The sequence below is a fragment of the Typopeltis vanoorti genome, chromosome 24 (genome assembly GCF_054136105.1).
Source record: "Typopeltis vanoorti isolate ZY-2024b chromosome 24, IOZ_Tvanoo_1.0, whole genome shotgun sequence".
In the NCBI taxonomy this organism is placed as follows: domain Eukaryota; kingdom Metazoa; phylum Arthropoda; class Arachnida; order Uropygi; family Thelyphonidae; genus Typopeltis; species Typopeltis vanoorti.
In genome coordinates, this window is record NC_143572.1 from 27,927,168 (window position 1) to 27,952,963 (window position 25,796).

Here is a 25,796-nt window from a genome sequence, read left to right on the forward strand (position 1 = left end):
AACTGGATCATTTGGTATTGAATATGTAATGTTAATTATGAAGTTCAAAATAATGTGCTTTGAGCAGACAGTGCAATCCTAGAACAAGTATATTCATCAAATGATTGCATGATTTGTTTCCCTAAAAATGACTGTTTGGAGTATGTTAAGTGAACATTGCATATATCTGTATTATTTGCTCAAGAAATATATAGCACCTTAAAGAGACAGATGAACTGCAAATGAACTTTCATTATTGGATGAATACAAATTCTAATGTGTCATGTATGCTTTATTCACTGATAAAGCAGTGGTTACTTGATTTGAGTGAAGAATACTTTTAATATGCATTTATGATATGATGAAAATCTTCATGCAATTAATGTTTAATAATGGTTTGACAAAAATGGTAGTAGTTGTGTCCACGTGCAAGTAGGAAAGTAGGGTAGGAGCCAATCACAATGTTCCTTCATGTGCTCACACTTGGGTTAAGGATAAAATCAACAATACAATTTCTTGTTAAAGTATACTGGGACTTGTATTGTTCAACCTTTATATCAATGACATTGTCAATGGATTGCAAGGGGATATTCAGTTATTTGCAGATGATGTGAAGCTGGGAAGGGTTATCAGTAGCAGTGCAGATGTGGTAGCCCTGCAAGAGGATTTGAATAAACTAGATAGATGGGCAAATGAATGGGAGGGTGTCGGTTTAATGCAGCAAAATGTAAAGTCTTGAAGTTTGGGATCCATCGATGGGAGGATGCATACTCAATTGGAGAAGCTATACTGGAGGAAGTAGGGGAAACAAGAGATCTGGGGTGATGATTGATAGATAACTGGAATTCAGAGAGCATTGCAAAGGTGGTGAAGGTAACCCAGAGGATTGCTGTAATAATGAGAAGGACGCTGACCTGCAGAGATAAGCATTATCATTCCATTGTATAAGACCCCGATCAGACCACACTTAGACTCTTGTTCTCAAATTTGGTCCCCTGGATTTGAAGGGAATAAATTAACTGTAGAAAGGGTACAGAGGTGGATAACAAAGATGGTTTCAGGACTGTACATTGTCAGTTATGAGGATCAACTGAGGGAATGTGGACTTCAGAGTTTGGCAGATAGAAGAAGGAGAGGTGATATGATTGAGACTTTTAAACTGTTGAGAGGCAGTTACAGGGTAGACATTAGGGAGTTCTCTCACTTGGTGGAACGGCAGGAAAGAGCGATGACAAAGGACCATCCCTGGAAGTTACGAAAGGAAGCTGTGAGCAAGAGGATAAGGAGTGGTTTCTTTGCATGGAGGGTGGTTTAACCGTGGAATGCATTGGCTGAGAGAGTGGTTAGAGCAAGAACGGTAAATGAGTTCATAGAGTGGTATGATAGACTTTGTGTTTCCTAAGAAGGACCTCCCACGATGAGTCTTTTGACTCCATGGAGGCCTGAATAATAATAATAATAAAAGCCTTAGAACACCATTGTACATGAGCTAAAGTGTGGCTATGTTATGATATTTTTATTGATATTTTATATCAGTGATATTTTTATCATTTGGCCAATCTCTAGTATCCAACTACAAGAATTTGTGTCATTTCCTAAACAGTTTTCACCTTAGAATCACTTTCACTTTTTAATTAGAAAGCAGTAGATCATTATTATTTTTAGACATTAAAAATTATAGCCATTTTTTGGTGTACAGGTTCAAATACTTTGAAAACATGGATAAAAAAATGAAAACAAAATTAACATTGGTAGCACAACTAAGATGATCCTCATGGACTACAGTTTCCACTGAAGAGCGTTCCAAGTATCAGTGGAAATTGATGTAAAATTTTCTGCTTAAAATAACTCAAGGAATCAACTCTTGAAGTTTAGCAAATTCCTCTTGGATGCGTGATTATATATATATATATATATATATATATATATATATACACACACACACACACACATTCACACATACAGTGCACACATTAAGGCATCAATAGACAGTGTATTACGCTATTCTCCATTTTGTTCTTTAAAACATGGTCGGTATATTTGAATTGTAAGTTGGAATCCAACGCACAACATTTGAAAGTAATTGTGCACATCTTCCCACTGAGGTTTTACAGATGAATCCTATTTCATTATTAATAATACAAATTACCTGCATCAGTAGCCCATTTGGTAAAAGTCAGCACTTGTTTATTGTGAATGCTATAAGTTTGAATCCTTCGCAAGGCATGAATGCTCATAAAAGTCCTAGTTGAGCTTATATAGCTTCTTCAGATTATAGGGCTTGTGAATTTTTAATAAATGAAGTTCTGTTAACTGTGGTAATATTCTGTGTTGGTTGACAGTTCTTTCATGTCACCTGCTAGATGCAAACAAAACCTATTGTGGTCATAGAGATATGAAGCATAACATTGTAATCTTCCTGCTTTGTCTTAACTTTATCTTAACTGTTGTGAAATGTTGACTTCCTTAACTGTCAGCTGTCACCATTTGTTACATTCTACTATATTTTATTTGCTCACATTCTGTAGTCTTCTTCTTCTTCTTTTTTCCCCTCTTTTACCTTGCGGTGTCAAGGGTTTTCTATTCATTTAACTGCAACCGCACAAAAGGATAAAGTGGTTAGCCCTATATGCCTACAGGTGTATTCTATGTCTGTAGAATCGTTGAATTCTCACTCTGTAGTCTAACAAATTTATTTGTTTTTCGACTGTGCCAGTTAGACTATGTGTTGAGTGCGAGATTGTAAAAGTCTGATCTGAAGACAAAGCAGATATTGTTCTTATTCCCTACTAACTTTAATCTTTACTTCAAATCAGTCATGGTTTGAACTTAATCTAAGATAGATATTCAACTTTTCATTACTCAATCACATGCAGGTTCAAATTTTTGGCAATAGTGCATTGACGAAATCAGTTCAATGTGTTTTTCACAAACCATTTAATTAAATCAGGAATTCTTATTATACAGCTTGATCCATATTTGCATATTTACACAGTTGAATCACATTTCATATTTACTTAAAGATGTCTCTAAATTAGGTTTGGTTCTCCTACACTTCTACTCTTAAAGCGTCAATGTTGCGTGTGATGGTAGGACTGTGTTTGAAGAGCTCTGAGAGCTAAGTTATTTAGTTTTAAAAAAATAGTGTTATCAGTTAAAAAAAATTGTGACATGACTAACAGAAGATTATATAATAATTGGGATAGAATGTGAAGGGTATAGTGTGTTCAGGGAGGATAGAGAATAAAGAATGGGGAAGTGGGGGGATGTTCTTGATGATAGCCAATGAACTGCAGCCAAGGAGAGTAGAAGTTCAACTGCAGGACAGTGAAAATAGCACATTTGAAGCTATCTGGTGTGAGAGGTCAGCAGGAGACTAACCAGAAAGGGATAGTTAGTATAAAGTCTCAAGATAGGGTTGGGCCTGCTTAAGGGGCTTTTGCACTTTATGTGCACTAATGCCAGGAGCATTAGGAACAAGCAGGAGGAATTTTTGACCTTGGTTGCTCATCCCGACCAGAGGTTATTGGCATTAGTTAGACATGACTGACAGAAGATTATATAATAATTAGGATAGAATATGAAGGGTATAGTCTGTTTAGGGAGGAATAGAGAATAAAGAATGGGGAGGAGGGGGGGGGATGTTCTTGATGACAGTCAAGAACATCCCCAAGAACAATGAACTGCAACCAAGGAGAGTAGAAATTCGACTGCAGGACAGCACATTTGAGGCACATTTGAAAATAGCACATTTGAGGCTATCTGGCATGAGAGGTCAGCAGGAGAGAGTGATTATATGATCTTGACCTGGGAGGTGGCTAAATGTGTGTAATTTTCAGTTAAGACGTGGAATTACTGGGCTGGTAAGCATGGCAAGTTTAGGAGATTGCTTGGATCGGGACCATGGCATGTAAAACTGCAAGGGCAGAATATTGATAGTGGTTGGAAGTGGTAAAGGAGTGTTTGAAGGAGATAATGGCTGACTGTATATCTAGAGTCAGGAGAGTAAATCAAGTGGAAATTAAATAGATGAATAACATGATCAAGCTGGAGCTGCAAAAAGAAAAAGAAACAAACAAACAAAAAAAGAGGGAATTTAAGGAGAAAGGTGACCTGAAGGAACAGTACAAGGCACAGGCCAGAAGGGTAAATAGTGTGGTAAGAAAAGCAAAGGCAAATTATGAACCGAAGTTAGCAACGCAAGCTAAAGAGAATCCCAAACAGTTCTTTCAGTATGCTGCAAGTAAAAGAAAAAATGTATATGGCAGAATGATTTTAATGAATGCCGATGGTAGGAAGGTAACTGAATCAGTCAAAATAGTAAAATTACTAAGTGAACACTTTGCAAGAGCATATCATCCAGGCTGTGATATTGCAGGAATGAGGAAATCGATGGCTTATACGGGAACTGAGGTGAATCAAATGGAGGTGAATAGCATATTGCAGAACTTTCGTGTGAATACATCTGTGGGAGTGGATGGTATATCAGCTCAAGTCTTACGTGAAGCAGCAAAGGAATTATCAATGCCCTTTATCATATTGTTTAATCGAAGTCTCAGCTCTGGGTTGGTCCACAGGGGGATGGAAAGAGGGGAAATAGCTGCACTGCATAAAGGAGGCTCCAAGATTTCTGTAGCAAATTACCAACCAATCAGCATATCAGGAGTCGTTGCCAAAGTATTGGAGAAGTTGGTCAAGAGTAAAATACAGGAATGGATAGATTGAAATGGGATACTGTATTGGGGATGGGCAGCATGGTTTTGCGAAGGGTAGATCATGCCTCAGTAACTTGCTCATATTTTATAATACAGTGACAACTGAATTGAGTAAGGTTACTGCTAGACTTTTGCAAAGGCCTTTGACAGGATACCATGGGTAGGAGGGTGGTTGATGGAGAGATATCAGAGAGTACTTTATTCAGGAGTAGAGTCCAAAAGCCTGTGATGATTTCGATAAATTGGCAGACTGGGCTAAGGAGAATGGATATCAGTTTAATGTGGCAAAATGTAAGGTTATGCATTTTGGGGTGAAAAGATTATCAGCAGTATACCACATTGGTGGAACCATACTTCAGAAAATTGACGAAGCCAGAGATTTGAGAGTGTTTGTGGATAGAGAGTTAAAGTGTAGGGGCACATAGCAAAAGTGGCTAAAGCAGATCATCAGATCACTTGGTTATTGAAGAATACGTTGACAAGCAGAGACAAGCAGATTATTGTTCCTCTTTATCGAGCCTTAATAAGATCCTTATCTTGACTACTGCATGCAGATGTGGGTGCCAGGGTTTCTTGGCGATGGGGAAGTGGTAGAAAGGATCGAGAGGCAAGTGACTGAGATGGTATCAGGTCTATGGTATGAATCTTACGAGAACAGGTTGAAGTTTTGTGGGTTAGAGAAACTGGCTGATAGGCAGAACATGGATGATATGATTGAGACATTCAATTTTCTGAGGGATTTTACAAGATTAATTTATAGGAAATTTTTCAGAACAGGTGTGGTGTTGGGAGAACTTGGGGCCATCTATGGAAACTGAGCAAGAGTGTTAGAATGTGTGGAATAGGTTGCCAGAGTCTGTTGTGTGTGCCATTACTGTGAATAAGTTCAAAGCAAAGTATACTAATACATAAGATCACATAAAAATTGGGTTTAATAGGTCAGAGATTTTGATACAAACTATTACCCTACTAGTTTCACCACGTTAACTGGGGCCAGATAAATCTACACATAACAGCTTAAAAACAAAAACAAGCTTAAGTTACGAATTAACACATAACTGAAAGATGAAAAAATATCAAATTCATAGGAACTGTTATACAAACACGAGGAATGTGGATGTTAGCACTTGGTGTCATTGTTAAGCAGGTGCGTCCTATAACTGGCTGCAAAGTTGAACTCTGATGTGTTACAAGATCTTATAAGTGATTTCCAGATATCACAGAGGATCATCCTTGGTTTCTGTTCAGGGTGCCTTGTGAGCGGATAACTACTGCGACTTCTTTTATGTTATGGGAGCTGTAGTCCTCTTCTATGTATGGCATTGTACTTTATCCCATTCAATGTTGTGGTTAGTGTTGGAAAAATGGAAAGCTTATTTCTAGACTTCTAGAAGTTTGTCCGATGTAATTCAGGTCACAAGAACAAGGAATGTTGTAAACTCAATGGTGTTTATTGAAAGGATTCTTGTCTTTAGGTTAAGGTAACATATTGCATACAGTCTTTATTAGTTTGAAGACAACTTGGATGTCATGAGGCCTTAGCAGGTTGGCAGTTTTTTATGAAAGTGTGCCAACAAAAGGAATGGAAATAGAAGTCCTGTGATGAGTTTCTTGGATTTGTTGTTGAGAGGGGTTGGCGAAAAGTATTCTTTTCAGATATCCATTGTTTATTAATGTTTGGAGAATAAAATCTAATTTGTCCGTTAATACTCTGTCATCTCTTATGATAGAGGTTGCCCTGTTTTTTAGCATATGTATAATGCTTAATTTTTGTGAAATATGTTGTGATGAGGCGAAATACAGGTAATGGCCTGTGTTGGTCGGCTTGCAGTATATATTAAGACCAAAGCTGTTGTCCATTTGCTTTGTAATTAATATGTCCAAAAAAGGTAATTTACCTTCATTTTCAAGTTCCAAGACGAACCTGATTTTCTGGTGAAATGAATTTATGGAAGTTAGGAAATCACATAGTTCTGCTTCACTATAATATGGAAACATAGTGAGGAAGAACTATATGATTTCCAAACTTCCATAAATTAGTTTCACCAAAAAATCCAAGTTCACCTTGGAACTTGAAAATGAAGGGAAATTACCTTTTTTGGACATATTTTTGGATATCTGGAAATTGCTCATAAGATTTCTCAACATATCAGAGTTCAACTTCACAGCCAGTTATAGGATGCATCTGTTAGCAATGACTGACCAAGTGCTAACATCCATGCTCCACGCATTTGTGTAATGGTCCTATGAATTTGATATTTTTTTGCCTTTCAGTTATGTATTAATTTGTAACTTAAGCTCGTTTTCATTTTTAAGCTGTTATGTGTAGATTTATCTGGCCCAGAAGAAGCCACCATTTAACATGGCAAAACTAGTAGGCTAATAGCTTGTATCAAAGTTTGATAATACTGTGCAAATGCTGAATAGTTCTTGACATGATGTTTAGGGCCTCCCTCGAGTAGATGTACAGTTTAGTTCATCTTACTAGCCATACTTATACAATTTGAATATAAAGCACTCCTTGGGTGAGCTTAACTCATTATTGACTTACGCTACCTTGAAAGTTGATTGAAGTTTTTTCACTTTGGTAGCATAGCCAAGTGAAAAAACTTCCATCAACTCATCTCTGATCCATAAAATTTTAATAATAAGGTGTGACACCTTTTGGCAACTGGCATATGGAAATATGACTTCTCCATTACTTCCACCTTAGTATCAGTGGGAGCCAGACCACCTCTGGGTCTGGCTCCCACTGATACTAAGGTGATGAGACCTCAATAAAGGTCAAAACCAGTCTGGGTAGTGACCTTTCCCTTAATGCATAGCATTATATATGTCTGCAAGGATATGTGCTTTGCATTATGGGATACTAAGGCAAGTGATGAGAACTTATACCACCTTTGCCACGAGTTACCCCTGTCCTGAAAATACTTCGGGCACAAATTGTGTTTGCTTACACTTGGATAAAAGATTAAACCAAATATATAATTGGTAGCATAGCCAAGTGAAAAAACTTCCATCAAATCATATATGATCATGGATCGACATCTGGACATGATGACGTCACCTTCACGTCTTTTGAAATTGCCATATGTGGAAATTGATTTACATCATTATACAGTGGTTCCTTGGTTAACAACGGCCTCAGATAATGATGTACTTGGTTAACGATGAGTGGCTGTAAGAAAAAAAATCTCTTGGTTAACGACTCTCGATTATATGAACCTCTATCAGATCTAAAAAAGCTGGAATTTTCCGATCGCATTCAGCCACGCGCAGGAAGACTGTCAAATAGACAATAGGCACGCGGCATAGCTGTGAAGCTCAGATATGTTTGACCCATCATGGTCAGCTGTTTACGCTTTCCGTTTATTGTTTCTTTTCTTGTAGTGTACTGTGCTGTATTTTAAATTTTGTGGTTATAAATGCGTTTTATGATGAAAACGAGTATTTAAGCATTTATTTTTTGTGTTGGTTCATATAGACAATAAATCGGCAGGTGCATGTCACTGTTCGTTCGCCATCAAAAGGCAAAATCAAATCTCATCTGTATAATAATCGTTGTATCTATAAACTGCTAATCAGTGTATGTTACGGTAAGTTCTGTAGCATCGTCCCCTTACAAGCAAAATGCACTAAGTCAAAAATTGCAGGTTTCGAATTTAACTGTTAACTTTTATTTAAAAAGTTCTTTTTTTGAACTTTTACTTTTATTTCCAGGTGACGATATGTTCTTTGTATTCCTTATCTTAGTTTTGTACAATTTGTAATAATACTGTATTTTGCGTATCTTTTTTTTTTATAGAGTGAATTTTTTTACCGTGTGACAAAATGGGTCCGTCCCAAAATGAAAGCTAGTGAGGGAAAAAAAAAAACAGAAAAATTTTCTCTATTGAACAGAAGAAAGAAAGAAATAATAGCAAAACATCATGAAGGTGTGAAAGTTATGCAGCTAGCTCGAATATATGAAACCAGTCATTTTACAATATCAACCATTTTGGCTAAGAAAGAAGAACTTATGGTTACTAAGGGAACTTCAAGGTTGAATGTCAGAGGGCTTCTTTTTTTGAGCAAATGGAAAATCTATTACTAATTTGGATCAAAGAAAGAGAAATGGTGGGCGATACTACATTTCAAAATGCAATCTGTCAAAAAGCTAAACAGATTTATCAAGATTTGAAAAAGAAGACTTCGGGATCAAGTTCTGAGGTAGATGATGATGATTTCAAAGGTAGCAGAGGTTGGTTTGACAACTCTAAAAAAAGAACAGGAATTCATAGTGTGGTCAGACACGGAGAGGCAGCTAGTGATGACAAAGCAGCAGATAAATTTGTCAATAGCTTTACAAGAATTATAGAAGAAGGAGAATACCTACCTCAGCAAGTATTCAATTGTGAGGAGACTGGGTTATTTTGGAAGAAAATGCCCAACAGGACATTTATCAAAAGAAGAAAAAACACTTCCTAGGCATAAACCAATGAATGATAGGTTAACATTGCTTTTAGCAGCAAATGCAAGTGGAGACTGCAAGGTAAAACCAATGTTAATCTACCACTCAGAGAATCCCCGAGCATTCAAAAAGTTCAATGTCTCTAAATCCAATCTCGGTGTTTTGTGGAAGTCTAATAGCAAAGCCTGGGTTACAAGAATAGAATTTAGAGACTGGATTCGCGAAGTGTTTGCACCAACTATCAAAGCCTATCTCGAGCAAAACAGTATGCCTCTAAAAGCCATTTTAACCTTGGATAATGCACCTCGCCATCCAATGAAATGTCTCAAAGCAGCATGGAGGAAATTGTGTCCTTCCTTTGGTAATGAAGAAACTTCAGATGAAGGATCCAAATTGGTAAAGGATATTGTGCAACTGCTCATGATCTTAACTTGGAAGTAGAGGAAGAAGATGTTGAAGAATTATTGGAGATGCATAACCGAGAATTGACTACTGATGAGCTAAAAGAACTTTTCAAGCAGCAATGTGAAGAAAAGGAAATGGAAATTTCATCTGAAGATGAGGATGGAGAGAAAGAACAAATTATGACTGCTGAAATCAAAAATGTTTTGGCAAAGTGGGAGTAAGTTCAAAATGTTGCTATGAAATGGAATCCAAACAAATCTGAGGTTATCAGAACTACAGATCTATTTAATGAAAAGTCCATGCAGTTTTTCAGAAACATTTTAAAAAAGAGGCAGAAGCAAACAACCCTAGACATGTTTTTTACAGGTCCATTTGTCAAAAAACTCCAAAGTGAACCCAATTGTCCTTCTGGTGAAGATTGATAATTAAAAACTGTTTTCATGAACAATTCATTTTATTAATATTAATTTTTTGTAGCAAATACATATACTGTATAATAAATAAATGATATTTACCATATTTTTATGACATTTTACATGAGTTTTATCTGCATTTTTGATATGTACTATGGTTGTGGAGAGGAGCCGGAACAAATTAATCGATTTTCAATTAAATCTTATGGGAATCGTGCCTTGGATAACGACGGTAATCCTGGAACGGATTACCGTCGTTAACCAAGGCACCACTGTATAGTGATGCCATATTTCGTGTCCAAGTCTTGTGATTAAGTCTTATTCTCTTGTGATTAACCAAGTCTTGTGATTAAGTTATTACATACAAAAGGATTTGTTTTAAGAATACAAACAGTGGCATTTCTTTATGTGTAATTTCTTTAGAAGAAAAAACTTGTAAAAAACGAACATGATAAATTATTTATCATGCGAGACTTTACATCACATTTATCTTAAAGAGATTCATTGTTTCAACGATTCTCTTTTACTTCTATCATTCCTCTGATTTTTTTTTTTTAATAAATGTGGAGTTAGAGTCGCCGTAGCACGTGGCGGGGAATTTGAGCTGTGTGAAGAAAGTGCTTATTAATTGGTGAATAGTCCGTTTTTTCTACGATTTTGTAGTGCTAAGTTGTTTTCTGGAATACGAGTGTCCGCCAGTGGTTGTTTTTTGAAGTTAGTTGTTGCAATATTGTGTATTTTGGTTACCTAGAAAATGGGGTCGGAATCGAATGCATAACGGTGGAAGACAAGACAAAGGATAAGTTTTCATTATTTTGTTATTTCATTTTATTTATATCTAGTGAACTTAAATGTTCTGTTTGAAATTGTTTGTACTTATTTAGCGTTTATTTTTTGACACTAATTAGCGACACTATTTTAAATAATGACGGCAGTTAAAATTACAAATGGCGTATCGCCAAGTCCCCTGCCCATTTAAGGGGGGGGGACTTGGGGGGGCTCCATTTTGCACGATATTTTGTAGCATGCGGGACTTGCAGAATGTGTGTGTCCCAGCGATTGTATATGTGGCAGGAGAAAGAAAGGGCAAAACGTATATGCGCAAAATGCAGGCAATGGGAGGAACTTGGTGATTTAGAAATGACCATAACTGACCTAGTTAGAGATGGGAGATTCTCCACGTAGAAAGATGACGGGCATGATAGAGGGCGAGAGAAGTATGAATAAAATAATAAGAGTGGGGAGTATGGAAAGGTTGAATGATTTTGAAGTTTTAGGAGATAGTCTCAATTGGGAGGAAGAATGGCAAACAAGAAAGACTGACTTACAGAGAGAGATACATGAGCTGAAAGAGCAGGTGGAATGTCTGGGGAATGATACGAGAAGTGTGAAAGATGAAATTAAGCAAATGGAAGAGACGAATCGGAGGAGGAGTGAGAGAGAATTATGGGAATGAGAAAAGAGGAGAGAATAGGAACAATAGTAGAGGAGAGGGATTGAGAGAGAGAGTTATGGGAATGGCAGAAGAAGAGAGAATAGGAACAGTATGAGACAGAGTTATGGGAGTGATAGAAGAGGAGAGAATGGGAACATTAGAAGAGAGGGAAATGAGAGAGAGTTGTATGAATGATGGAAGAGGTGAGAATATGATAAGTGGAAGAGAGGGAATGAGTGTCAGATATAGGAATGATAGAAGAGGAAAGAATGGAAACATCAGGAGAGAAGGAATGAGAGGAATGCAAGGGAGCACAGGGACTAGAGATAGAGTGATGTCAGGAAGGCAGGTAAGTAGGGGAGCACAGAGAGAACTGTTACAAGAGAGAGAGAGAGAGAGAGTGAGGGATGCATGTGAGCAATCGAGGAGTATGGTGGTAAGAGGTGTAATGTATGGTGGTAAGAGGTGTAATGATCTGTGGTGTTCAAGATAGGATGCTTGAGGAGTGTTTGCCAGGAGGAACGATAGAAAGTGTGGCTATGGCAATTAAGAGAGGTGAAAGGGTGGATGAGATGATTGTGATGATGGGAACAAATGACTTGAGTGGTGGTGTAAATAGGGCAGCGAGAGATATGAGATTCTTGCTCGAGGCTGTACGAAAGAAGACACAGAAAGGAAGATAGTGTGTGTGTGTGTTGCCTAGGTATGATAATGTCGAGCTAAGCAGAAGAGTGGTGATATTGAATGGCATAATAGCGAGAATGTGTCAGAAAAGAGGATTCGAATATGTGGATGCTTGGAGTGCGTTTGAGAGCAGAGAGGAATTGTATGCAAGAGACCACCTGCATTTGAATGAGGAAGGACGTAGGCATCTGGAGAGATTGCTGTTCTGAACGAGTCAGTGTGTCCTAGTGTGGATACTAGCAGGGGTGGCTTCTTGTGGGAATGGGTACTTGGGAGAAGGGGAACGACATCAGGTAACGCTGAGCCCAGTGGAGTGTAGAGGGGATAATGCTGGATATAGAAACAATGGCATTTTTATGCTTTATACCAATGTCAAGAGTATTCGGAATAAGGGAGAGGAATTGGTGGCACTGATAGCATCAGCCTGGCCAATGATTATTGGGATCACAGAGACGTAGTTGACAGAAGAGGATATAATAACAGGAATAGAAGTTGCTGGGTACAGCATTTTTCGGCAGGATAGGAAGGGAAAGCGTGGTGGTGGAGTACTGCTTATGATAAGTGACGACCTATGTTCTCTTAGAGGCTTTGGAAGGCTGTGACACTAATGATTTTGAAAGTATATGGTGCGAGGTGGAGGTGGGCAAGACAGGATATTTAGTGGGGTGTTGCTACAGACCAAGGAGCACAGAGGGTGGGGACCAGGAGATGTTGAGACAGTTGAGCATGGCAAGTGCAAGAAGAACGATTGTTTTGGGAGATTTTACCTACAGTATAAATTGGGGAAAGGAAGATGCATGTGACAATAAGGGAATGGAATTTCTAGAATTCTTGAGGGACGAATGTCTTAGGCAACATGTAACAGAGGGAACAAGAGGTTCAAGAGTTTTTGATTTAGTTATAGCATCAGAAGAGCTGATAATAACTGAGATGACATCTCTCCCACCAGTTGGAGAGTGACCACATGGTTTTGACTTGGAAAATGAATAGACATGACATGCAGGAGTATCAAAGAGACGGGAACGTTTATAAAGCAGGTGATTATAATAGTCTTAGATGTCAACTTGGGGAAGTTTCATGGAGGGAGGAACTGGAAGGCCAGGATATCATTAGTGCTTGGGAAATTGTGAAGGAATATTTGTTAGCAGCAATGGTAAGCTATATTCCACAAGTGAAGAAGAGGACACAATTTAGAGTAAAGTGGATGACAAACAATATTAAACAGGAGCTACATGCAAAAAAGAGGCTATGGAAGAGTTATAAGGAGACAGATGATGAGAAGATGCATGAAAAATATAAGACACAGGCTAGAAGAGTGACTAGTATGGTAAGGAAGGTGAAATTGGAATATAAGAAAAGATTGGCCTTAGATCCAAGGAAAATCCTAGGGAATTTTTTAGCTATGTGACCAATAGGAGAAGAAATGACTGTGGAAGAATGACATTGTGGGATAAAAATGGGAATAGAGTGACTGATGCAGAGGACATAGTGGAATTGTTCATTGAACAATTTTGGAAACTTTATTGGAGTATTTCATCCTGGAGGAGTCAATTTGAATACTAGAGGGATAGAGCAGGTTCGAGGTTTAGAGGTGCAGGAGGAAAGTGCGTTCCACATACAGAGTACTCTGGATGTTAGTAAAGCTGTGGGACTGGATGGTATTTCACCACGAGTTTTGAGAGAATGTGCTAAGGAACTGACAGTGCCCTTGACCTGGCTTTTCAGTGAAAGTCTGGCTATGGGAAAGGTGCTCATGGAATGGAAGGAAGGTAAGTGCCATTCCATAAGGGTGGTAGCAGACTGGAAATGTCTAATTATAGGCCAATTTGTGTGTCATCAGTAGTTAGTAAGATCTTGGAGAAAGTAGTGAGGGACCATATACAGCATTAGTCAGATGAGGGTAATGTTATTAGTGAGAGTCAGCATGGATTTGTGAAGGGGCACTCTTGTTTTAGCTATATGCTAGCCTTTTATGATAAAGTTACAAGAGCATTAGATGAGGGGAAAGGCATATACTGCCATTTTCCTAGACTTAGCAAAGGCATTTGACAGGGTGCCACATGATAAGCTGATATTCAAGTTGCAGCACATGGGTCTGGATGTCAGATTGGTCAACTGGATTCAGGATTGGCTGTCCGATAGGTATCAGAGAATTGTGTATGGTGGAGCAATATCAAAGAGGCAGAAAGTTACAAGTGGGGTTCCACAGGGCTCAGTACTGGAACCTATATTGTTTAACCTTTATATCAATGACATTGTCCGTGGATTGCAAGGGGATATTCGGTTGTTTGCAGATGATACGAAGCTGGGAAGGGTTATTAGTAATAGTGCAGATATGGTAGCCCTGCAAGAGGATTTGAATAAGCTAGATAGATGGTAAAATGAATGGGATGTATCAGTTTAATGCAGCAAAATGTAAGGTCTTGAGGTTTGGGAAACATCGATGGGATGCTGCATACTCTATGGGAGGAGTTATACTGGTGGAAGTAGGAGAGACAAGAGATCTGGGTTTGATGATTGATAGAAACCTGAAATTTAGGGGACATATTGCAAAGGTAGTGAAGGTAACACAGAGGATTCCAGCAATAATGAGAAGGACACTGACCTGCAGAGATAAAATGGTTATCATTCCATTGTATAAGACTCTGATCAGACCACACTTAGACTATTGTTCTCAGATCTGGTCTCCAGGATTTGAAGGGGATAAATTAACTGTGGAAAGGGTACAAAGGCAGATAACAAAGATGGTGTTGGGACTGTACAATGTTAGTTATGGGGATCAGCTGAGGGAGTGTGGACTGCAGAGTTTGGAGGATAGGAGGAGGAGGGGGTGATATGATTGAGACTTTTAAACTGTTGAAAGTTGGTTACAGGGTTGACACTGGGGAGTTCTTTTGCTTGGTTGAACAGCAGGAAGGAGTCATGACAAGGGGCCATCCCTGGAAGTTTCGAAAGGAAACTGTGAGAAAGAGGGTGAAGAGTAATTTCTTTGCATGGAGGGTGGTTGAACCATGGAATGCATTGCCTGATGGAGTGGTGAGAGCGAGAATGGTCAATGCATTTAAGGAGTGGTATGATAGACTTTGTGTTTCCTAGGAGGGACCTCCCTCGATGAGTCTTGATAGACTTGTGTTTCTTAGAAAGGACCTCCCATGATGAGTCTTTTGACTCGATGGAGGCCTGAATAATAATAATCAGATTCCTACTCACCAAAGGTTATAGGCCTATTATATATTAATACTGTAAGCAAATTAAGAATTTTTTTCCTTATTTTATTTTTATTTATTTTTTACATAATCTGGAAACCCTGCTCTAGAGACCAAATATGGTACTTTTTAAAATCACTTCATGTCTCCAATAAGTGGGGCAGTGGTCTCACACTGGTGATGAAATTCGTCTTCCACCTAAAGACAATCACAAACATCCATGCCTACATTGAGATTCAAACTCATAGCCTATTGGTTAGAGAGTGGATATGCTAACCACTTGGCCAACCAGGAAAATGGATGCAGCTATGCAATATTCAAATTTTATAGCCTATAAAGAAGATCACTAGTTTTCTCAGAAGTCATTTTGATTTTGTATGCCAAATGAGGAGTTCATTAAAAGCATTAGTAACATTTCAGAGAGAAAGCCAGTCTACTCAAAAGCACCTACAAAAAATGTCTGTAGGTGCTTTTGCTCAGATCAAACATTCCCAAGTTCACAGATGACATGTTCAAGAAATGAAAGTGTATAAGTGACTTTTAGCTCAGGATATCAACAGGTTTGTCTGCTGATAGCTAGCTCTGTCCTCAAGGTAACTATCATTCCTTGAAAACATTGCTACCTCATTTTGCCATTAATCATAGATAATGTGTTTAGAAATACAAGCAGCCATGGATAACCTAATAAATATTCCTTCAGCATGTAGAGAACCTTGATTACCTTACCTTGATGGACCTGTGTTTCACTCAGGATTTCTCCATGAGTGCAGGTCACAAAGATGCCTCCAACGATCTCGATCTTGAGCCTATCTCTTCTATGTTATACCCACCATAGATGTGACTACTGGATCTTCCCATCTTGTAGGTGGATTTCCTCTTTATTCTTGGTTGTCAGTTGAGTATTCTATATGTCCATCTGTTATCCTTTAGTCTGGCTATGTGACCTGCCCATCTCATCTTGCTTTCATATACTGCAGTTACCACATCTTTTATGCCTGATCTCTTTCTTAGTTCTGTGTTTCTAACATGTTCCATTTTGCCATTGTTACAAATCCTGTGTTCTATTGCATGCTGAGTTATTCTGAGAGTCTCTTCTTCTTTTCTTGTTGTGTTCCATGTTTCTGATCCATATGTGAGTGATGGAAGAATATCACTATTAAATAGTTTTGCCTTCGCAGAGATGTCAAGATTTAAATCAGCAAGTGTTTCTTTGAGTCTGTTGAATGATAGCCATGCAGCTTTCTTTCTTTTTTGCTAGTTCTCCAGATAAATCGTTATTCGTTTTTATTGTTTGTCCTAAGTAATTGTAGGAGTCAACTTGTTCTATAGGATTGTTATCAATACATTGGTGACTGTCACTTGTGTAAATGTTTTTGATCCATTTTGTTTTTTCTAGATTCATTTCTAAGCCTATTTTACTGTTGTTTGTGTATACTTTTTCACCATTTCTTTTAGGTCTTTTGGGTTGTGGGATATCAGTACTAGATCATCTACAGACATAAGGATTTGTAACTTTTCACCACCTATGCTTATTCCTCTGTTTAGGCCTATTTTTTTTCAGAATGTATTCTAAAGTGCTGGTAAATAGATTTGGGGAGATCACATCACCTTGGCAGACCTCCTCTCTTTATATCTATATTTATAGGTTGATCAAATAGGGTTATTTGTGTGGTCTGATTTTTGTTAATTTCTTTTATCATGTGAATGTAAGTAGGGTCCATATTTATATCCAGTAAGTAACTATCATTCCTTGAAAACACTCTTACCTCATTTTGCCATTAATCCTAGATAATGTGTGTTTAGAAATACAAGCAGCCATGGATAATCCCATAAATATTCCTTCAGCATGTAGAGAACTACATGACATTAATTTTTATGAAAGCATAGCAGTCTTCACACATTTTTGATATACTGACTGTGCTGGAGGAGATATTGATGATAATGTTGATATAAAATATTCTTCAGTTTTTGGACTGTTTAAAATATTTAATTTTCTACCTTTCTAGCTTTAAGCAAGATTGCACAGGTAACAGTGGATCAGAAAAACTCAACATCACTACGTGTTACTTGGAAACTTGACTGTAGTGCTCAGAAAGATGTTGTAGAAAAGTTTCGGATAGCGTACTGTAAAATAGCCGGAAAATGTCAATCTCAGTGTTTAAGTGAGTATATTCATATGTAATGACTGCATTTTAATTTTTTTATGTTTTCACCACCACATCCCTTGCATTGTGTTCAATTTATTCCATTGTGTGTATGTTAAATTCTTGTTTTTATATAGTTGGAGGATGTTTATTACTTATTTAAAATATTTATTTTACATTATATTGTAAAATAAAAAAAAAAACTGTTGTGAATTATTACTATAATCCATTTTTAAGATGTGTAGTTTTCTCAAAAATCTTTCTGCACTTGAAAACTGGTTTATCATTCTGTAAAACAGACAAACAAACTTTAGAATGCATAGTGTACAAAATTCCATCATTGGAAAGAGGGATTAGAAGTTTGCAAAACTAGCGTTCCTATTAGTTACATGAGGATTATCATTAACTTTCAGTCTGAGTTATGTTGGTTTCTTTTCTTACACAGTCACTGTAGTGCACGCACACACACACACACACACACACACACACACACACACACACACACCATTACAACAAACTCACTCACTATCACAAACTACTGAAAAGTCCTGAATGAACATCCTGCTGTTCTAAAGAAAATTCATTACAGCAAACTGTCCATAATTACAAACTATTTCTGTAGTCCCTACAAGTATGTTGTAGTGAGTTGATTCCAGAAGCTTCTTGAATAAGATCTTTGGCATTGGTTAGTTCAATTTTGCTAAAAGTTATAGGCATTAGTGAGACTTTGTTTATGGAAAATTATATAATCAAGAAGCAGAAATGAAAAGTAAAAGCGTTTGTAGTTCTAGTAGGAACAAACGGTTTGTCTGTTGACATATACAGTTTGAGAGAGAATGTAAAAGATTACTGTAAGTAGCGAGAGTAAAGAGTGAGAAAGTAATGATCATTAGTATATTACAAAATATGATAACATTGAATTTAGAAGAAAAGGTATGATACCAAATGATTGCAGTGTAGGCTATTTGGAAAAATGGTTATGAGGCTTTGGGATGTGTAGAGTGAGTTTGAAAGGGAGGATGCAATCATTTTAGAAATTATGGACTTTACAACCATGTTATAAATAACTATTTAATTTCCCAACATTTTGACCTTCATATTAAGGTCATCTGGAGTATACACAAGTATACAAAGACAAGCTGAGTTACATTTCACACAGTGTGCTAAAGAGACAATGATTTGATCGACCGTTATTCTACTGGTATGACCGAAAATATAATTAATATATATATATATATATATATATATATATTATATTTTTGCTAAAGGTCATGCCAGTAGAATAATCATTGATCAAATCATTCTCTTTAGCATAACTGTGTGAAATGTAACTACGCTTGTCCTTGTATATTTGTGTATGCTCCAGATGATGACCTTAATATGAAGGTCAAAACGTCGGGAAATTAAAATAGTTATTCATAATACAGTTGTAAAGTCCATAATTTCTAAAATGAATGATGATCACCATGTAACACTAAAAGAAAGGAAGGATGAATTTATATAAGAGAGACTGTCTGCACTTGAATGCACTGTCAGGAGTGGGGAGCAATTATTTATTGGTATGAGGCCTAATATGGAGAGTCCGGGAAACTAGACCTTGATGAGAGGAATGGTGAGAATTTGTAAGAATGACCAAGTTATGCAACTCTCTTAATAATACAAATGTGCATTATCTTGGAAGTAAATGTGAGGAAATAATAATTATTTGCTCATCCAGTTTGGACTTATTAAAAGGAGTGAACTTATTCTTACAAGGAGTGAAGCATTAGACATTAACAGGGATCCGAAAGCTGTCATGGATCATGCAGACTACAGAGAAAACTATGTAAATGCGTGTTTGGGATTAACAGGATTCCCAGATTACTTAATACTTACAGAAAGTTTTTTTTCCCACTTGGTAATGAAGCAGAAGAATTGCAACCATAAAAAGTAGGAGATCAGCATGATGGAAGAAATACAAACATCTGTGCATTTGAGGTTATCTAGATTGATCTACAGGCTAATAGAAATAAAATATAATATATAGTTGCTTACTGCTGTAAGCCAGGGAAATGCAAATGAGGATGTGGGCAGCATGCATTGTCAAAGTAGATTGGAAAGAGGAGAGGTCACAGAGAGAGAGAGAGATGAAACAGTATATGGCAGAGGTGATATGAGGTTAGAGAGTGCTGGATTTGTTAATAGTACCAGAGGATTTGTAAATAACTCAAGTAGTTATTTGCCTCTGAAGGAGAGTGATTATGAATTCTTGATCTGGAAGTTCCCAGATGTGTGAAGTTTAGTTTAAGAAGCATGCATGTGGAACTGCAGAGAAGGTTATTATGATAAGCATAAGAGGCAGCTTGAAGCATTGTATTTGCATAGGAATTTGTAACAGAAGGAAGGTTAGCACCACTTGAGAGTTTGTCAAGAGATGTTTGAAAGAGCATTATCAGACTATATAATCAGGAGACAAATAAATCATGTAGGATTTATATGGATGAGCAGCATCATTAAGAAGAAGCTGCAAAAAATAAAAAAAGTGCATTGAATATAGGAAGTAAGGTGATCAGCAAATTCGAGAACAGTACAAAGTACAGGAAAGAAGAGTGACTAGCATTTCAAGGAAGGCAGATTCAGATAATGAGAGGAGATTAGCTAAGCAGGTGAAAATAAATCCCAGAGAATTCTATTCTTTCGCTATGTGGTGAGTGACTATGAAAAGAAAACTTTAATGAATGAATGGTAGGAAGATGACAGAAGCAGACAAAATAATTGAGTTACTGAGTGATTGCTTTGAAAGGATGCACCATCCTGAAGGAGATATGCAGTGTTAAATTTAAAGAGACTGATGTGCCAATATAGATAGTTGAATTAGAAGTTCTCAGGATATTGCAGAATTTTAATGTAAATATAGCCATTGGATTAGATAGGATGTTTTTATATTTTTAGATTAGATAGGGCACTCTTCTTCTTCATTTTTGAAAGTTAAGAAATGGGCTGCCGAGTTTAAACGTGGTCGTACCGACCTTGAAGATGATCCACGTCAAGGACATCCAAAAAGTGTAACAACACCAGAATTTATTGATCAAGTCTACAATATGGTATTATTGGATGACCGGCGAGTCAAAGTGCGTGAAATTCCTGAGACTATAAACATTTCAAAAGAACACGTAGGATATATTTTGCATGAAGAATTGCAAATGAAAAAGCTTTGCACAAGATGGGTGCCATGCTTGCTCACAGCAGATCAAAGATGCACTTGCATGAAAATCTCTGAATGCTTGGAGCATTTTAAAAAGAATAAAACTGATTTTGTGCATCGATTTATTACTATGGATAAGACTTGGATTCACCATTACACACCAGAATCCAAACAACAGTCAAAACAGTGGACAGAAGCCGGTTGTTCAGCGCCAAAAAAGACAAAGTCGGTTCCATCAGCAGGAAAGGTCAAGGTATCGGTGTTTTGGGATGCTAAAGCCATTTTGTTTATTAATTATCTTGAAACGGGTAAAACAATAACTGGGGAATATTATTCCGATCTTTTAACTAGACTAGACGAAAAAATTCGTGAGAAAAGACCTGGTTTGCAGAAGAAAAAATCATCTTTCATCAGGACAATGCACCTGCCCACAAAGGTGTTTTGGCAATGGGAAAATTAAGGGATCTGCACTATGAATTTTTGGAACATCCACCCTATTCCCCAGATTTGGCTTCCTCTGACTTCTGTCTCTTCCCAAAACTAAAACTCTTCTTTCGCTGGTCAGTGTTTTTCTTCGAATCAAGAGGTGATTGCAGCTGTAGAGGGGTATTTTGCAGATCTTACTGAGAACCGCTACAAGGATGGGATAATGGCACTGGAGCATCACAGGAATAAATGTATTAGTCTTAAGGGAGATTATGTTGAAAAATAAAAATAATTTTGAAATTATAAATTCGTGTTTTCATTGTTAGGCTGAGAACTTTTCAGACCACCCTCGTATATTTTAAACCTCAAAATTCAGACCCCATCATCAGCTTTGATATCATTTCTCTTTTTATCAATGTATCACTGAAGAAATCATTGACATGACCATACCCCTTGACCTATTAGAATTAATCACATTCACCATAATTTATGATCAGTTTATGTGGGAAAAAAAATCAAATATGTAGATAGGACTACAGTGGATTCTGCTCTCTTTTTCCCCACAGCGATTTTCTGTGAACACTTAGAGAACAAGGTACTCAACACTGCTGTATACTCTTGCCTATAGTCTGGTATGAATGTCATGTATATGGTTATTATGTAGGTGATGTGTTTGCTGTGTAGCCTAATGAACAGGATATATTATCTAGTGTGAAAGGATATAATAAGATACTCCAGAGAGCCAAGGAAATTTGAGGACTTTTTTTAGCTAATATAAATTATTATTACCTAAGACCCAATGTTCCCTCTAAGCTGTGCGCACACACACGTTTTACAACTAGCGCACAAAGCAAAAAATATGTGCACATTAGATTTTCAAGATGAAATTAAAATTTATTATGAATGAATGTTTAACAAGGTGAGAATTAGTAATGGGAATATTTTATTATGTATGTTTAGAGTTATTTGCAAAGTTAGAAAATTTAATTAAAGGCAATCAGTCACTAGTGTTATCTTTTTTTTTTTTACTTTATTTCTTACTACTAATCAGATCAATATTAAATACATATAAAATATTTATGTTAGCTCTGTGATTGATGTCACACAACTTACTTGGTGATGGTAATAATACACACACTTAGAATCCTATCTAGCACAGACGGTATTGTGTTGGCCTTGCATGCACGAAGTCCTCAGATCGAGTCCTGCCCAAGGCTTGTGAATCGTGATTTCCGACTGTTTACTGGGGAGGCTACTGCCATGTGTGGGAACACGGTGGGGAGTTGGGGTGACCTGACTGACGTCCCATTGACAACAGAAGGTAAAGAGTGAACTAAAATCTTTTAACTTTTTTGCTTAAATGATCAGTATGGTGACTCGTATGGATGCGCACATACTTTTCAAAAGAAGGCAAATTTTGCACACGTGCAAATTTCTGCGCACACTCATGGCAAAAAATTAGCGGGAACATTGCCAAAACCCCATGGAGTTAAAGACTCAAATAAAAAGTCATTATTTTCCACCCCAGCAGAAAGGTAGAAAGGTAGTAATCCTAATGAGAGGTTACTGACGTATTAATGTAGCCATTCGCCACTCCTCTATTGCATCCCCCTTAGGGGGATGCAACAGAGGAGTGGCGAACAATTCATGACTGTAAGCTGTGTTTGTTCACTGAGCTGGTTTGCCTGCTTGCGGGATGAAAAACACCAGATAAACTGGGGGGGGACCCTGCTGTCAACATCCAAGACTGGCTAACTTGGCTATGGCTGAGGAAGATCCTTAAGCTCCTCACGTTGTCGACGGGAATCGAGCTCCTTCCCCAGGCATATGGTTGCGAAGCGCATAGCCACTAGGCTAACCTCACAGACGGTATTACATTTTATATATATATATATGTGTGTGTGTGTGTGAGAAATGCACTCTCCTATTTAGAAGCATTTTCCTTTGGTTATATCAATCAGCTTTTCCATTTCTGTACTTAACCATTTACTGATGAATGGACTGTTAAAGGTGTTCATAAATTGAAGAAACTTGAGTGGGGATGGTCAGGTGGATGTTTAAAAGATACATATTGTGATTAACGACAGCACTTTGAATAACATTTTAACATTCACAATCATGACCCTTCCAATATGCTTTCATTTTATGAGGAATTTTTAGGTATAGAAATAATACAACTATGAAATCTGATCAAATTTAATCAAATTAATGAAGGAATGAGAAAAGGCAGTTAGCATACTATAAAAGATAATACAGTTATTGAGCATCTGAGCCGGAATAATAAATATATCTACTTTATCAGCATTACCAATTTTCTATAGTTTAGAAAATTGTATTAATTTTATTAAACTTTCCTATAACCTTCATGTATGAATATTTGCTGTGGGAATTATTTTAGTAACAAATAAATGAGAAGAATATTACCCTTGTGAAACTTGCAATTTATTATTATTTTATTTATTTTTTTCAGGTGATGACAGATCAGTCGACATCATGGATTCACAAGTAGAAAATTTTACCTTGGGTGGTTTGAATCCTTTTACAAACTATAAAATTGTAATAAGAGCATATACAAAGGCTGGCCAAGTTAGTGAAGATAGTGAGCCAGTATGTCAAAAAACACTTTCAGCAGGTAAGAGGCTTTATTCATTTTATGTTTATTTGTTTTCATGAGCTATATGAGTTAATCCTGACCGTGAGTTTATATTTGTGATTGGAATTAAGGAAGAAGATACAAGTGTAAAACTCTAATTATGATCAGTGATATGTTCCAGAGAGAGTTGTGAACATCAGTATGATTGTTTTTTAGGTTTTAGAAACTGTTTAAAGATCTTCAGAATGTAGCCAGGAGATATATATTGGATGATGACTATCACTGTGTAGTTGATAATCTCTTTCCTTACACTTTTGTGGCTGGAGAGGTAATTTGGAAAAAAGTAGCTAGTTGACGGGGCTACAGGAATTACTTTCCAATTACATTTTGGTTTGGAGAGAAAAATGAAGAGGATTCATTTTTAATGTGTCACAACCTCCCAGAACATGCAGCCAGTTCTGGAAGGTTGCTGAACATGTGGAATTCTCAGTTAAGAAAGGATTTATGTGGAATGACAAACCTTGGGAGGCAGCATGGAGCAATGTCATGGCATATGCAACTACAAGGAAAGAATTTCAGTAGTGCATGGAAAGGGTCTGGAATTGTTTTAGGATACTGAGGACCAGGAGGATAAACCAAGTGGGCGATAAATGGATAAGTAACAATATAAAAGCAGGAGCTGCAAAAAAAGAAAACACTGTGATGGGAATATCACTAAAAATCGTGATCAGCATTCTCATGAGCAATACAAAATGGTGGCCAGAAGGGTTACTAGTATGAGAGAGCAAAATCAAATTCTGAGAGAAAATTATCTTATTTGGCCTAAGGAGTTTTTTTTTTGCATGTAGGAAGGAAGAGAAAGAATGATTGTGGAAGGATAATTTTAATCAATGTTGATGTAGTGGCCAGAATATTTTTATGTTTTTATTTATTTATTTTTTACATAGTCATGTCTGCTGTAGAGGTCAAACATGAAACTTTTTCAAGCCACTTCAGGCCTTCAATAAATGGAGTGATGGTCAAATATACATGCTTATGTAGGATTAAAATATGTAGCTTGTTGGTTGGATAGCAGTTATGCTAATCACTCGGTCAGCCAGCTCGTGCTCAGTAATACAAGCAGTGAGATATTTAATCAACGTTTTAGTCCAGTTTTGTGACATAAAGAAGGCTCAAAGACAGAAGTAGCAAATTACAGACTAATTAGTATCACAGGAATGGTGATTTAGGTATTGAAAAAATTGATTAAAGGTAGAGTTCATGAACAGGTGGATAGGAATATGATACTCTACATTGGGTAGCATGGCTTTATAAAAGATAGGCAATAGTAATTTACTATTGCCTATCCCGCTAATCCCGCAATAGTAATTTACTTATATTTTATAAAAGAGTGACAGTGGAATTGGATGAGGGAAATGACTACACCATGATACTGGTGGACTTCCAAAGGCATTTGACAAAAATACTGCATGGAAAACTATTACATAAGTTGAAGCAAATAGATATTGGATTGGGGTGGGGGTAGGGGCAGTGACAGAGGGACAGACACCAGAGAGTAGTCTAGGAGAATGAGGATGACTAGCGGTGTACCTCAAGGCTCTGTACAGGACCAATAATGTTTAATTTGTATATTAATGATGTAGGGAATGGTTTGAGAGTGGGGAGGAACTTTTCAGTTGTTTGCCAATAATGCAAAATCGGAGATGGCAATACTGATAAAAGTGATGTAGATGATGGGAGGAATCTTTATATGGACTTTTTCAATCGAAGGTGAGTTAGTTGATATATGGACTTTTTCAATCGAAGGTGAGTTAGTTGATCTCGTATGGAGGTAGCAGGGTTTTTTCCTCTGGAAACTCGGGTTTTTCATCCTGCATACAGACAAATCGGCCCTTCAGAATACACACAATTTACAGACAAAAAAATACTGGTGGTGGTGGTGGGCAGTAGATAGCGTTGATGTAAGACAGTGTTTCTCAACATTTTTTGGATCATGCCCCACCTCAACTTCTCAAAGATTTTGATGCCCCCCCCCCCCCCCCCCCCCAGCATAATAGTCAGCCAAGTTCTGAAAATGTATAATATAAATATATATAAATATGTATGTACATTTTCAAATTGTCCCCTTGTGGGGCATATACCCCACGCTGAGAAATACTGAT

General features: G+C 37.2%; 1 protein-coding gene across 4 annotated transcripts in view; it reads left to right on the forward strand.

The window, feature by feature from the left end:
• The window catches only part of LOC150093047 (uncharacterized), a 568,891-nt gene that overhangs the window by 457,931 nt on the left and 85,164 nt on the right, over positions 1 to 25,796 (forward strand). For all 4 annotated transcript variants that reach the window (XM_090413702.1, XM_090413701.1, XM_090413703.1 and 1 more), the window contains 2 exons: positions 17,294 to 17,449; positions 23,512 to 23,673. In XM_090413702.1, coding sequence (XP_090269828.1) covers positions 17,294 to 17,449; positions 23,512 to 23,673 — 318 coding nt within the window. The remainder of the gene's footprint in view (positions 1 to 17,293; positions 17,450 to 23,511; positions 23,674 to 25,796) is intronic.